The 15,585-nt window shown below is 48.1% G+C and overlaps 1 protein-coding gene across 7 annotated transcripts in view; it reads right to left on the reverse strand.

Moving 5' to 3' along the window:
* Window positions 1-15,585, reverse strand: part of RGS12 (regulator of G protein signaling 12) — a 1,255,576-nt gene that overhangs the window by 513,863 nt on the left and 726,128 nt on the right. For all 7 annotated transcript variants that reach the window (XM_069632045.1, XM_069632046.1, XM_069632044.1 and 4 more), the window contains one exon: window positions 10,779-10,871. In XM_069632045.1, coding sequence (XP_069488146.1) covers window positions 10,779-10,871 — 93 coding nt within the window. The remainder of the gene's footprint in view (window positions 1-10,778; window positions 10,872-15,585) is intronic.

Raw genomic sequence — 15,585 nt, forward strand, 5'->3', positions numbered from 1 at the left:
TAGCACCACTGCTGTCTCTCGGATACTACTCTAGACGTTCCTCACATCTGGGGTCCAGCACTCTGTTGAGGTGGCTCAGGCTTGGTCAGTCCTGCTTCAAGGGAGTCCGGAGGATCTTCCTGAGGCTCGGTCCGAACTTAAAAGCGATGCACTCGATCTGGTGTTCCTCTCCCTGGCACTTCGGTTCCAGCAGCAGTGGAAGTTCAGCCAGCTCCAAAGGGATGTCCAGACGAGTTCACTTTGGGGTTGATTGGTCCCACCAACGCAAGGGGAGTCTTTGTCCTTGCAGGGCTTCTCTAGTCAAAACGAATTTGGAGCTTCAGCACAGCAGCAGGGCTTCAACAGTCAAGCCAACGGTCCAGGAGTTGCAGCAGGCATCTCTTCTAAGTTCTTCTTTGGATTCCTTCGTCCAGTGGTCAACTCTCCTTCCAAGCCAAAAAGCCTTGCCTTTTATGCAGGTTTTGCTCATTCATTCCTGTTTAGCTGTCTTTTCCACAGCTGGGGGGATAGCCCTCCAGCCAACCACCCATAGGCGTATTCCTGTAACCAAGGAGACTAAGGACAGGGAGTTTCGGGCACCTCCCTCACTTTATGCCCCTGCCAGACACACTGGATCCAGAGGTGGGCTTCACTCGTGAATCCCACCAAAGACAAAACGAACAAAGGGATCAAACCTGGTTTGGGGCGCAGAGTAAATCTCAAGAAGGACCTTTCCAGCACGAAATGGCGAAAAAACAAGACCAGGGCCATTTTGACTAATTGGGCACCCATGGGTGCCTTACTGCAGCTGTGAACGCTGACCGCGGTAAAACACACAATGGTAGTAAAAAGTAAACCACTGCCACCAGCCATTAATTGTAGAAAAAATAACAAAAATGTTACATGAGAAACTAGACAAAGGGGATACTAAGTAACCCTCCAGCACCCTATGGTAAGATAAAGTGTGCTGGGTCTAGAAAGTTATAAAATGCAAGTAAAGTCAATTTCACTTCACTGCTTCTGGAAACAGTAGTTTCACCAAGAAAAGTTATTTAAACCTTTGGGAAATCGAAGAGACTTCCATGTGTCACTGCACTGAAGGTGCTTTGTATCACAATATAAAGATGATGTCTATGGAGTTTGTCAGGCTCCAAAGTCAAAAGAAACACAGTATTCCAAGATAGCCGTCGTTCACTGAGCAGCACGACTCCCGTGCTCCTCGAGCCGCATCTGCCTGGCGGTGAAAATAGCAGCGCAAGTGGCCCTCCCCGGCAACTGCAAGCATTGGAGAGCGCTGAGGCTCTAACGCAACCCTCAGTGACAAAGTGCAGCGCGGGCTGGTCTCCCTGGGCCCAGGAGAGAAGGAGGGCACGGACCGGCAGCTTGGAGGCCGCTCTCTACCTGTGACGGGCTGCGAGAGAGGCGGACGGCTCGCTCACCATTGCAGGGCTCAACACCCGACTTAACAGCAGCAGGCGGTGCAGTGGAGTGGAAAGAACCATCCAGGAAAGAGGATAGCAGTCCGCTCAGATACCGAACAGCCACCTTGGAGGCCCAGCGAGATAGCCCTTGCCAGACACCGCTCACAACGTGTCATCGCTCGACACCCTGCCAGAGCTGCAACGCATCGTGAGGCCTTGGGCACCAGACAGCGGAGTCCGGTACATCACGGCGAACGGCATCCACCGTGGTGTGCCCCGGAAATAGCGAGGAAAGGCCCGGAGGCGAGACTGCCACCAAGGAGAGAGTCAGCCGCCGTACCTCTGGAGACAGCGCGGCCAGGGGACGGAGCAGACACTGGACCTACTGTAACCGGAGGTTAGCCAGCCACTGCGCGCGCCAGCGCTACGGAGGTCTCTCAAAGGCAGCTCCTTCGTGCAGCTCAGCACGCAGGGTCCCCCTAGCAAAGAAATACCACTGGGGGAGCCCGGACCCGCTGCCTTTCTTGCGCGCAGATCTCACACGCCCCACAAGTCGGCTTGAGGGAGCTGATCTATGCTCGGAGGACTCGAGGTGGAGCGGGGCAGACCGTCAGAGACCGAAAGGCAGTGCACGCTGCTTGGGAGAGCACTAATAGGCCGGGAGTCAGCTATACCGCTCACTATGCCCCAACAGTGCGCGGCGAGCATTGGCGGCCTAATAAGGCACTACAGGGATACTGGACCCAGAGAGGATCCGGCTGGCCCACTGGCTCAGAATTTCACAGCTGGACCCAGGCCGGGACATACTCAGCGCCCCAGAACTGAAGGGGCGGCATACAAGGTCTCTGCAAAATGGAGGAGAATCCCCCAGAGAGGTGAGCCAAGCATATCCATCGACTACCACTCAGACTTCCTAGCTCCCCCCACCCCAGTCGAAGAACCAGTGCCCCCCTGAGACAGTGGATCTCTCGAAAGAGGAATGCTCTGTATCAAACTAGACGGGGAGGGAACCGGAGCATATGTCCAGCAATAGCACCAAACAAAGTGGGGACCCTTTTGCCGGCAGGGTGGATCCTCCCCCCCACCCCACAGACCTGATCATTCAGCTGGTACGAGATTGCAGCCCTAATAACACCCCAACGCATAGACGTACCTAGCACAATCGCAATGTCATTACACAGAATGAAGGAACCCACATCTGCCCTCAAAAATGCAAAAGAAGGCCTGGACGGCTCGCTTACTAAAATATGGGCCAGAGAGGCAGAACCAGAGGGGGACTGCCCAATGCCGAACTGGTCAGGCGACCCAGGATCAGACCAGACTCAAGAAGAGAGGGAGAGACCGGTCACGCACTCACCACTCAAGCACTTCATGGGAGAGATGGACAAGATCATGGCGGCAGGCCAGAGACAGATGGACGCCCTGAGGGAAGACTTGGCCGAGGGAATAAAGGAAATAAAAAGAGATATTCATAAGATAGAAGAGCGGGTTGATACAAACGAGAGGGCCATATAAGAGCTAACGGAAGAGGCAAGGCAAGCTGAAAACCTCCTGGAAACATTGGCAACGGCGACCCAGAACCTGGAACCTCAGGTAGAAGATTTAGAAAACAGATCCAGGAGAAGTAACAATTGAGTCAAATCTCTGCTGGAGGCTGTTCAAGACCAGGACCTCACACAAACTCTCAATACGATCTTTACAGAACTCCTGGACTCAGAGGTAGGCCCAGACCTCCGATTTGACAGGATTCATAGAGTGGGGCCCCCATGCTCTGAGCCAGGTGCCAGGCTGAGCGAGGTCCTGGTGGCCTTTCACAGTTTTACTTCAAAAGAAAAGGTGCTGGAGATAGCCAGAAAAGCAGGGCACATCACCTATAACGGCATGGAAATGTTCCTATGTCAAGACCTGCCACGAATAACTGATTAACAGAAAGCGAATGGGTCCAGTCTTGGTGCACCTGCAAACCCAGCAGGACCGATACAGATGGACCCACCCATTCGGGTTGAGCTTTGCTTGGCAGGAAAGACAGCACAAGATCACGACCTTTGAGCAAGGAATGGATCTGCTGGGCCTGGAGGAACAGCCTTCAGTGGGACTGGCTAAGTACGCTGACCACCGCATCACCCGAAAACCGAGGGAATGGGCAACGGTAGGGCCCAAGCGATCAAAGAAAGAAGATCTTCAGCCGAAGCATGGAAACAACCCGAAAAAGCCACGCCAGAACACCAGGAGCGACCAAATGAAAGTGACAACATATTCTGAGCTCCGGAGAAGTACCCGAGACCTTAATGTGAGCCCGTGGAGGGCCTCGATGACAAAAGATAAGTGCACCGACTCAGGAAAACACTGATGCTTCATGAAGCAGGGTGGCAGCGAAGGGGGGTGGAATGGGATATTGAAATGGGAAAGGGAGTTCCCGCGTGCGGCATTCATGGCCATGTTCTAGAGCTCAGCTCTCGTATCCACAAAGCGAGGGGGGCCGATACCCAGTTTAGCTCACCAAGGGGGGGGGAGGGAGGAAGATAGGGTTGGGGGGTACTGGGGAGGGGGGAGGGAATGGAAGAGATCCAGGATGTAGCAACTGACCAGGGGGTCTCCAGAGCACACAATACGGGACCACAGACCTGGGGGGGGGCGTATATCACAACTTATACGGGATGCACCTACAGAGGCTATAACATCTCTGATATGGATCAGTTGAATCTTCTGTCACTGAACATTAATTGGTTAAACTCTATGGTTAAAAGGAACAAAATGGAGAAGTTCATAAGACGGGAGGACTCGCAAATTGTGACATTACAAGAAACACATATCCAAACTAGAGACTCATATAGGTTAAAGGTCTGGGGATATTCCAGACTTTTGCAAGCCACACAATCCAGCAAAAAAGGAGGGGTAGCGAACGCATTGCGTGACGGCTTAGACCTGGCTATCAAAGCAATGCAAAAAGATGACCAGGGAAGGTACCTAGCGGTCCTACTGGAGGGACGGGGGAGACAGATTCGGTCGCTACGATATATGCACCGAATGTAGCCCAGGACGCCTATATACAAAAGTCCCTCACTCGTCTCGAAAGGTTCGCTAGGTGCCGCATTATACTAACGGGGGATTTCAACTTGGGTTGGGAACCATTCAGGGATAGGAGCACAGTCTCATGGGTACCGACGGTAGGACCCTCAGGGGACCTCAAGAGGAAAATAAATGACCTGGCACTTTATCGATGCATGGAGGGAGGTCCATGGGAGCGGGACCGGGTACCCATTCTACTCTCATGCCCATAGGTCACACTCACGAACTGACTATATATGGATTTCCAAATCCTTGTTAGGCAAAACCACGGGCATTGAGGTGGGAGCCATCGTGCTCTCGGACCATGCCCCTATGACCTTGTCAATATTTAGGCCGCGCGGCCCCCCGGGCTTTGGAAGTGGCGCTATCCAGCGTCACTGTTCAAAGACGTCACACTAACTCAGGAAATAGAGCATGAGCTAGGGGACTTTGTGGAAAATAACAACTGGGAGGACACATCTCCACAATCATGGTGGAATGCCCTCACGGCCGCGATAAGAGGAAAGATTATTGCGATAAAAGCTAGAAGGGAAAGATAGCTATGATTGGAGCAACAACAGTTACAGATCAGACTCAAAGACATAATGGCGCAGATGGGCTCCAAACACACGGTGGCTGTCAAAAGAGAGTACCGAGCGGTAAGAGGGCAATTGAATCTTATTCAGACCAGAGCGGCTGAGAGAAACCTTCTCCGCTTGCGCCAATAATACTATGTCAAAGCCAATAAATCCGATCAACTCCTAGCCAGGATGTTGAGAAAGGAAGAAAGGGACAAAACCATCTTGAAGATCAAAGGGGGACACGATCCACACCAGCAACACCGCCATAGAAAGAGAGTTTCGCAGATTCTACCCTGCCCTTTATGCTTCCAATAACCCAGATCCCACTGACCAGCAGGCCTACTTGGACAGGATTGACCTGAACACTATTTCGGAGGAAGAGAAGGGACAGTCAGAAGGGCAATTAACTCCATGCCACTAAACAAATCCCCAGGCCCTGACGGCTATGTTGCAGAATTTGATAAAACATTTAGAGACACCCTCACCCCTCTACTTACCAAGCTATTCAACCATGTGGGGACCCACCAAGACCCTACCCATGTCAATGGAGGAGGTGAAGGTCATACTCATACACAAAAAGGGTAAAAACCCGGCAGATTGCGGGTCTTGTCGCCCAATAAATGTTGAGGCCAAAATACATACCAAAATACTAGCCTCCAGACTGGGGACAATCATGCTTAGAATAGTTTAACCCGATCAAGCGGGCATCAAGCGGGCATCACCTCCTGTTGGCAATTGACGCTGAAAAAGTGTTTGATCGGGTGGAGTGGGGATTCCCCTTTGCCACTATGATCAAGATGGGCTTTGGACCTAAATACCTAGATAGGGTTAGGGCTAATTATCAGAATCCACTCCTACGATTAGATTTCAACAGCCAGATCTCAGGACCGGTCAGAGTCTAGAGAGGCACTAAGCAGGGCTGACCGCTCTCCCCGCTCCTATATGCATTCCATTTAGAACCATTCCTGGCAGCGATTAGAGCAGATGGGAACATAAAGGGAATACGGTTCAGGGGTGTTGATCATAAAGTGGCCGCGTTTGCGGACGATTTGCTCCTCGCTATGACCGATCCTGATACTTCTCTGCCAGCGTTGAGTGGGGAACTACAAAGATTTGGGCAAGTGGGCGGGTTAAAGGTAAACACCAACAAATCTGAAATACTTAGCCTTAATTTAGCTTTGACCACTCAGGAACAAGTCAGGGGCTTGTATGAATTTAGGTGGGCACACAAGTCTACAAAATATTTGGGAGTTCAGTTGACCAAAACAGTGGGGGAATTGTGGGGGAATTGTACTTCGAGAACTACCCCCTCTTCTGGCAAAGCTAAAATCGAAGCTGATCGACTGGGGGCCGCTGACCATCACCTAGCTAGACCGTATTAATGTTTTAAAGATGATGATCCTACCGCAATTGCTCTAATTGCTCTACTATTTTGCGGCCCTTCCGATAGCTGTCCCACCGACCTTCTTCAGGGCCCTCAGGAAGGCTACGAATCGCTTCATCTGGAACCAAAAGCTCCCGAGAATAGGCTTAAGCATTATGAGGTCGCTAACCGCGCCCGAGAATATGCTTAAGCATTATGAGGTCGCTAAACGCGCGGGGTGGGGTGGGTGAGCCGGACTTCTGGGTATATTATATAGCTGCACAAACTAGAATCATCAGAGATTGGCAAAGCGTGGACAGAGACAAGATCTGGAGAACAATGGACAGAGCTGTGGTAGCGGGGCACCTTGGGGGGGGAGGTGTGCTGTGTAAACCGAGAGTGGATAGAACCCCCCAAATGTACAGCAGTAAAATAACGTTGACGACAGGTGAAGCATGGGATTTTGCGGTGAAGAGGTCACACATTACAACCTTCCCCTCCCCATACACTCCTGTATTTGACAATCCCCAATTCATTCCGGGCTATAGGACCCGGGCTTTCGACGATTGGTAGCAAGGTGGCTGCCGTATGGCACGAGACATGTACAAAGGTGGCAAGGTCAAATATTTCGAACAGTGCAAAACTGAATTTGGGCTGGGGGAAGAGCATAGATATGGCTATGTGCAGTAGAGACATTGGCTTTCCCACCCAGAGATGAAGCAGGCCGGGACCAGAGCCCTCGGCCCCTTTGAAAAATATCTAGACACCCACACGGGAGACAGGGGACTGATGGCATCAATATATAAACACATTAAAGAGGGAGAAAAGTCTCTGAACAGAACATACATGAAGAAATGGGAAGCGGACACAGGGACCAAAATCAGAGAACTTGAGTGGCAATACCTATGGGCACAGATCCCAAAGTTAACTAAATCTCTCTAGATCAGAGAAATCTGGCTAAAGTTGATGTTTTAGTGGCACCTAAATCCGGTCAGAATAAACAAAATGTTCCCACAAGCATGGCAGAAATGTTGGAGGGAGTGTGGGGAGGATGGAACTTGGGCCCATATATGGTGGGAATGTCCAAAAATTGACCAATACTGGGAGGAAATACGGCGGGCAATGGCCGGGGTATTGGGGATCTCTGAGGGGACGAACTGAGGGTTGGAATTGATAAGCCTAAACGGGGCCCTGGAGAATATCCCTGCAAAGCCAGACTGGAAAATATATGTTATCATGATGATGGCGGTAGCTATGGTTTTGGCGTGCAAGTGGAAATCGAGAGACCCCCCCCCACAAGAGCATGAGTGGATCTCAAAAATCTGGTCTCTTGTGGCTATGGAGGGGCTCACATATTCGCTACAAGGGGACCATATGAGGTTTGCTGCAGAATGGGCTAATCTGCTGAAGTACTTAAAACATGGCGCCCGCAGATCGATGACACTGTTGGGTATCAGACTGTACCTGCATTTGGAGTTCCCGGGTGGGACGATGGGCGCGAAAGACAATTCCTGGATCGGGGGGGGGGGGGGGCAGTGTTTAAGGACTGGGGAGAAAGGGTGGTGAGGGTTTCAATTGTTCTATGTTGTATCTTAAAAATGCCAATATAGTGCCCGGAATGGGGTGCTCTCGATTCCTCTTCAATAACATCCCCCTAGCATTTTTCCTTTTGATTTAAAATAAACATCCTTGAATCATGGCCCACTGTAGTCCGAGTCCTTTTTCTGGTTCCTCTCAGGACCCTTTCTGGCAACCCTGGCTGGAGAGAACTATAGTCATGGATGTTTCCCTCACGAGATGGGGATCTCAAATGAGCGATCTAACAATGAGCGGGCTTTGGTCCCCTGCAGACTACATATATCCTTTTAGAGCTGAGGGCAATCAGACTGGCGCTGAGGGCCATTTTGCCTTCAATCCAGGGAAGGAATGTTCTGATAATGATGGACAACACAGCAGCCATGCATTACCTCAACAAAAGAGGTGGTATAGGGCCACTACCACTGTGCAAGGAGGCAATGCAGCTCTGGATTTGGTCTCTACACAACAGAATTTCCCTGTCGGCTGTTCATCTAACTGGGGAACAGAATACAATGGTGGACGCTTTGAGCGGGTAGAGCACACTCTCCCACAAGTGGGAGTTGCATCTGGAAGTCCTTCTAGACATCTTAGCCCTTTGGCGAACCCAAGTGTATCCGTTTGTGTCCGGTATCAACAGGAAATGAGACATGTTCTGCTCCAGGAAATTTCCTCAGATAGGAGCTCTGGGGGCGCATTTGTAGTGCACTGGGAATTTCCACTCCTGTACGCGTTCCCACCAGTCCCAGCTATCCTTCATGCCATCAGGAGGTTGAGGAAGTTTGGGAAATACATGATCCTCTGGATTAGGCAAGGAGGACGTGGTACCAGACCTTTTGGACATGTCCATCAGCTCCCCATTCTGTCTTTCCCAGAGAGTAGATCTACTCTACAAGGGGAAGGCAGTATTCTTCACCCAGGATTAAGAACACTGAAACTTCACGCCTGGTTTCTGAGAGGCTAAGAAGTAAAGATTAAGACATCCTGGAAGAAGTTATGGAGCTTTCGGATAGAAGACCAGCAATAATAGCCCAATAGCACTGCCATTAGAACAGGTTTTGCAGCTAGGGTAGAGTGAAACATATAGATCCTTTCTCTTGCAAGAACAACTGCAGTACTTTCTTTTTTTACTGCACCTGGCCATTCATGGGTTGCAGGTGGCTACCATAAAGGGATACTTGATGGTGTTATCTATTCTTAAACGCAGGCCAAAACAAGACTCTTACTTTAAGTTGCCTTTTGTAATACAATTCTTGAAAGGTCTGACAAACATATCTCCACTGGTCCCTTTTCTGGCTCCATCAAGGGATTTAAATTTGGTACTAACATGTAAACAATCTTTTTAGAAGCCATCACTTCGGCTTGCAGGGTTAATGAGCTACAATATCTACCCTGCAAGACACCATTCACAGTTTTCTCCAAAGAGAAATTAGTTTTGAGGGTTTGCCCCTTCTCCCTTCCCAAGGTAGTGTCTGAATTTTATCTGACACAGAACTTCACACTGTCAGCTTCCTACCTCCCGCCTAACCCCTCTAAGGATGAAGAGAGGTTACACAGATTTGATCCAAAAAGGGCTCTTAGTTTTTAAATTTCTAGAGTGTCAGCCATCAGGTTACAGTGGTCGCAAATTAGGCCAAGCGGTGACCAAGCAAACGCACTTACTATAGATTATTTTATGCATTTCGGAGTGTTTCTCCATTGCTGCTAAGGATGTCCATGAGGCTCTTAGTTTTTACATTTATAGAGTGTCAGCCATCAGACAAAACGATCAACCATTCATTGTTAACAGTGGTCACAAATTAGGCCAAGCCATGACCAAGCTAACACACTTACTATGGATCATTTTATGCATTCCGGAGTGTTTCTCCATTGCTGGCAAGGATGTCAGTCCATTCCACCAGAGGAGTTGCAACTACTTTGGTTCTGCAAAGAGGGGTACTAGTGCAGGACTTTTCCAATGTAAAACTTGGAATTCACTCCATAATTTCTCAAAGCATTACTGCTTAGATATTGTCGGGCCAGGATGCTCGCTTTGGAAGAGCAGTACTGCACAATATTATGTACTAATCAAAATTGCACAAAAATCCACTTCTCCCATTTTCATCTCCAAAACTACTATGGCAGTCTAAGAGGAGGACACAATCCATTAGAAGAACAAATTACTTACCCCAGGGAATGGTCATTCTGATGGATATCCTCCCACGGATTCCTAATCACCCTCCCGGTGACTGTCAGCACATTGCTGTACTTCTCTTTCAACCCCCCATGCAGGCTATTCATTTCCACGAGAGAGCTGAGCAAAAAGAGGGAAGAACTAGGAACTGAATAAAAAAGACGCTGTGTGTGCCATTTATACTATCACTAAAGTCACATCCGGACGTGGGGATGATGCACAGTGCCCCTTGCTGTTGAAGAAATTTCCCAAGACTGAAAAGCAGGATACCAATATATCTAAGGTGAGGAATCCATGGGAGGAACATAGATCAGGAAGAACATTAGCAGGGGTAAGTAAATAGCTCTTCTATTAGATCTTTGTTATTCCAGTTCTAACATTACTTAGACAACATATATAAGAATATGCAAAAGAGATGGAGATTGAACTTGACAAAACAGGTCACAAGTAATGCAGAATTAATTCTTGAATTCATTTGAATTGTTGGAGTGAAATCTAATTGCCAATATTTAATTTACTTCATATCACAAAAATGCTACGTGAATGAAGTACTCTTTTGCAGAGAGCCTCTGCTACAATTATATTCATTTAACTCATTTTAAACAAAATAATTTCAACACTGTTTGCAGAAATCTTACCTCTTTTTTGTCATGTGCAGGAACACGGCTAAAATATTCACAGGCCTGCCAGAACAAAATATTTTCTTCACTAAACTCCTTTTTGAGAAACTCCTAAATAAAAAAAAATATATAGGTAGAAAGAACATATACAATTTAAGTTTAAAAACATTAGATTAAACCCCAATTGTTTTTCCATTTTAAAATGTGTTGCTTAATTTTTCATTGCCCCATAAGATTACAAAGGTATATGTTATTATAAAAAAACAACCCACCAAACCTCACTCCATTTCAGATAAAGGGCCTCATCACGAGTTTGGCTGAAGCCCTTAAAAGCAGTGGTAACGGTATTACCGCCACATTTAAGGGCTGGGCCTATCACGAGTTGGGCACTAAATCGGCTGTTTTACCTCCAGCTTTTTTCTGGAGGTGAAAATCCCTGTTTTCGGCTGTATTACAGCCGGCTGTATTAGCACGCAGTATTAGCACCGAAAATTCCCCATTGGATCCAATGGACCCATTCAGGAATGGGGATTTACTGTTAAGGCCCAACTCGTGATCCGGTGGTAATACCACCAGACCGGTCGGTGTTAGGGCTGTTACAGTCGGCGGTATTACAGCCAGGAATACAGTCAAACTCGTGATGAGGCCCAAAGGCTAGTGATCGCACAGAATTCCATTTTGGGGGGTTTAGTTGTTCCATTTTATGAGACGAATAAGCTTTCAATTTTCCTGTTGGTTTTCTTGGCTCTTTGGCCTTTTTGTTTGTATGATCAGTGGAAAATCTATACGAGGTCCTCCTGCCACTGCAACTCAACGTGGTGTCATTTGAAAGCCCATATGTCTTCCAGGGTAGTGGTGCTTTTTAAGCAGCCCATTTTGGCACCAGGCTGATTCTATCACCTAACAGCTGTGTTGTGAAGCAGGACGGTGACAGCTGTGATTTGGTGCTGGTTTTATTAGGGATGGTGCCAGTTTTGCCGCATTAGTAGCCCAATGTACTAGTATGGTAGCCATTAGGGTATCAATGTACTTTTGAAAGCCGTACTCCCAGCCTTTTCTTTCTGGACATCCTTTTGTCTGTTTGGATCATGAGACAGGCCTAAAATGGCCACACTCTTCAGGCCTATTGTGATTTATTTAAACTGGCTTAGGATGGTTTCCTGCGCCAGTAACTATCCCAGCTTTGTGGCAAAACCTTCAGCAATTCAGAAAAGACTCAACTGATTTGAGGACTGTACAGGGTCCTGCCTGTTGGCCAAGTTGTCAGAAATTGCCCATGAGCGAATGGGCATATTGTGAGAAACCTGACCTCAGGAAACCCTTATTCAGGTGCCCTGTGAAGGGCCGATATTCTCAGACCCAACACTAGGAGTGAATGGAAAAGAGAGGATCACCTGAATGAGGGAGACCGGGGATATGCACGGGGAAATAATCCAGGTGAGACACAGTATTGTACCGGGGAAGGAGGAGGAGAGGAGGCCGACCCATCTGAGGCTTTGGTAGGCTGTAATACATCCACCCCCCTTCCTCCTGTCAAACCTCTCTGTCCCAGACCCAGTTACCTCCAGAAACCATCTCTCTCAGAAATCCTGCTTTTCCCTGTCCTACCCCAAATACTCCCAGTTATTTTCTTTCCAGATTATTATTTCCTACACTCACAACCTGCTCCGATAAAACACTACTGTTCCCGCAAAGCCCCTTATTTTACGATAATAAACCCTACCAATCCGATCCCTCTGATTGTCGCTTTCCGAATTCCCAGTTGAATGTGAGCAACAACTACAGTTCCACAAACCCTCTTACTCTTTGCACAAAACCTACAAAACCCACCCTTCCGAGTTAACCCATCAATCCTCGTCTTAAAATACCTTTTCCCCATCCTACCCCGTAGGATATGCAAAAATCCTACCACCATCTTGTTCCAACATGAACACTTGCTTGCACAGTAACTGAGAAGGGGCTAATGTTGAAACTGTTTACCTGACATGTCCCGACACAAGGGTCAGGCAGAGTCAAGCAATTAACCAGAATCACACACACCTAACGGCCCTTTCTTCTCCACACAGAAATAAAATGTGGAGACTAGAGCAGATGACGAGTGAGGCAGACAGCACGATGAGACAGCTATCCAGACGGTCAGTCAAAAGGAGGAGAAATGTGGCAAATATCGAAAGGCTGACAAGGAGAGACGCAACCTTGCCCTTTTTGATTCAGACACGCGAAACCTCCGCAGAGGGAATCGTAAGGCTGTGGATAATAGCACAACTGTCTTGCAACAGATGTCAACGGTAAACGGAGCTTGCCTATGCTGATAAGGCGGAGCGAGGGAAACTCCTGCTACTGTGGTACAGGCATTGACTCCAGATCCAAGGAAAGCCAAGCGGTTCATCACAGCCGGTTAGTCGAGGGGAGAACCAATAAGAACTGGGCTGTGTTGAATGAAAGTCGCAAATTGGCATATGAAAAAGAGGTATTAAGGGAAGACCAGTTGCAGAGGGAACTGGCACCACGTGGGTGCTGACTCGAGAAACCCTGGTCGATCCCATGTCTAATACAACTACAGATACCAGAAGGTCATCGGTGAGCTGCCAAGATAGGTCAAAGTGGTCATACGCGCCCTGATGCCTGCTGGCTTACGGCGCGTTACAAGCTCACAGACATAGACCTACAAGGTCGAGGTGAACCCTGCATGGTGAACATTAATACAGGAACCATGTTCCATAAAGAATGGCAAGAGTAAACTCGGTAGAGGGATGCTGATGAGAGGGGGCGAAGTCTAAAGTCCCGGGAAACAGTGGTTTGACAAAAGTTAACCCAGCAGAGGGATGTCTACGAGAATTGTTTGAAAATACATTAAGACTGCTGAAAGTTAAAGGGGTGAAGCCATAGTGAACCTGGAAGACGCAGGCTGAGAACCGAGACAAATATTCAAAAGGGGTTTGTGCCCGAAAGAGGGGGACCCAGGGTGACGAATCCCCACCTCAAGTACAAAAAAGCAAGAAGTATTGCAAGGCGAAGGGAAGTGCCCCCTTGTCATTTGGCATCCGAGACCGGCCAAGGGAGATCGATGGGGTGGTAAAATATCACCCAAAGTTCACTGAGATGGGTACTGTCTTGCAAATTTGTTCAATACGATAGTGTGAACGGTCTGCGCCTGGAAGAGAGGGACCCAGGGGTGAAGCCGTCACCCAAAGTCTACGTGAAGCAGAACTTTTCATTTGTTTTTTTAATCCATAAGGCCTCGTGGAAAGAGACTTTTATTGAAAAGAGACTTCACCATCGAAGAACCTGATAGCTGGAACGGAAATGTCAGCACGTGCTGAGAAGTCTCGAGAGTGTGCTGTGCCAGCTAGACCGGAACAGTCAGTTTGTACTGGGAAGACTCAAGCGTGCGCTGTGCTCCAAAGTCCCACCTTTTCCCGTGCTAAAAACGTGAAGAAGGGAGACCTCAAGGCAACCACATCCTGACTTATTATTTGAACACTGTTTCCTTTATTTTGATACCCTATCCCACACTATTTCTGTAATTAGTTGTAAGGAATTGGCAATATGTTTTTCTTAGTATATGCCCTTTTATTTCGACACACCGCCACTAGGACTGCTTCATTTTTCATCTGATGGTCGACGCTTGCTCCCATCTTAGAATTAGATTTAGTTTAGGTGTTCTTCCACCCTGCATTTATTGTTCAATAAACACCCTTGAACTGTGATCACTTGTGTATGTCTTTACTGTTTCCACCATGAGTTCCTTACAATATCTATGGGAGAACCTAAGTAGACCTCAAATTAGTTGATTCTTTTCTGAATTACAGAAGGTTTTGCCACAAAGCTGGGGTGCTGATTTTCTAGAACCACTGTGATGAATTCTGCGCCGTCATCACTAATCCCCAGGCTAAAGTCTCCGCCTATGTGGCAAGGAGAAAGGCAGCCGCTACCTGATCCTGACCTTGGGGGTGGTATTCTGAGGGTAGATCGCATGGGAGGAGATGGCTGTGAAGGGAGAGTGGTGACTCCACAAGGAGAAAAGCGGGATACTTCTCTTTATTTTGAGGAAGAATCCTTAATACTGGAGTTTTTGATGGCTTGTTGCCATTATTGAAAACCATCTAATTGTAAAACTCTAAGAACCACTTTGTTTAAACAAACCCCTATTCAGTCTTCATGTGTGTATGGTGAACCTAGAGCATATGAAATATATGATGTTTTTGGTAACTGTATTTTAAATACAACTGTTCAACAACGTGACTTAAAATCAGTTGAAACTTACTGGAACTCCAAATCCCAGAAAGCCTAAGGTACTGCAACGACGAAGAGGAGCATAGAGTTTATGTGGAGGAAATGTGACCTTAAGAATAATGTGCAGTCTAGTCATCATAAACCTAATCATCTGCGATGGGCCTTTAAATTCCCAAATCACCTGCAAGTGGAACAAAGAAGGAGAGAGAAACCAAGCTGTAGAATGCGCGGAGCAGGAAGCATGACCAGTGGCATAGGAAATCCCACAAAGGGTTGTGGGGAGAACGAGAGACGCTCGCCAGAGGCAGTGCAGGTTGGCAGCGTGCAGGGCCTGAGGAGAGGAACTCTGGAAGAGAGACAGCAGACTGTGCAGCGGGGCTATGCGAGGAGATGCGGTCCTGCACAGCTGAATGGGTCTTGGCGGCGAATGACAGGAGAGCCAACGTGGAGATCTAGTGAGACTCTGCCCGGAAGGGGAAGCTGGCCCCTCTCAAGCACATCTTAGCAGCTGCACTGTGAACTGGTGAGTTAGCCTAGCGGCGAAGGGGGCCCCGGGACGTGCAAATACACTAGAAAGCATTTTGAAAGT

The sequence above is a fragment of the Ambystoma mexicanum genome, chromosome 6q (assembly GCF_040938575.1).
Source record: "Ambystoma mexicanum isolate Mex_15411 chromosome 6q, UKY_AmexF1_1, whole genome shotgun sequence".
Taxonomy (NCBI): Eukaryota; Metazoa; Chordata; class Amphibia; order Caudata; family Ambystomatidae; genus Ambystoma; species Ambystoma mexicanum.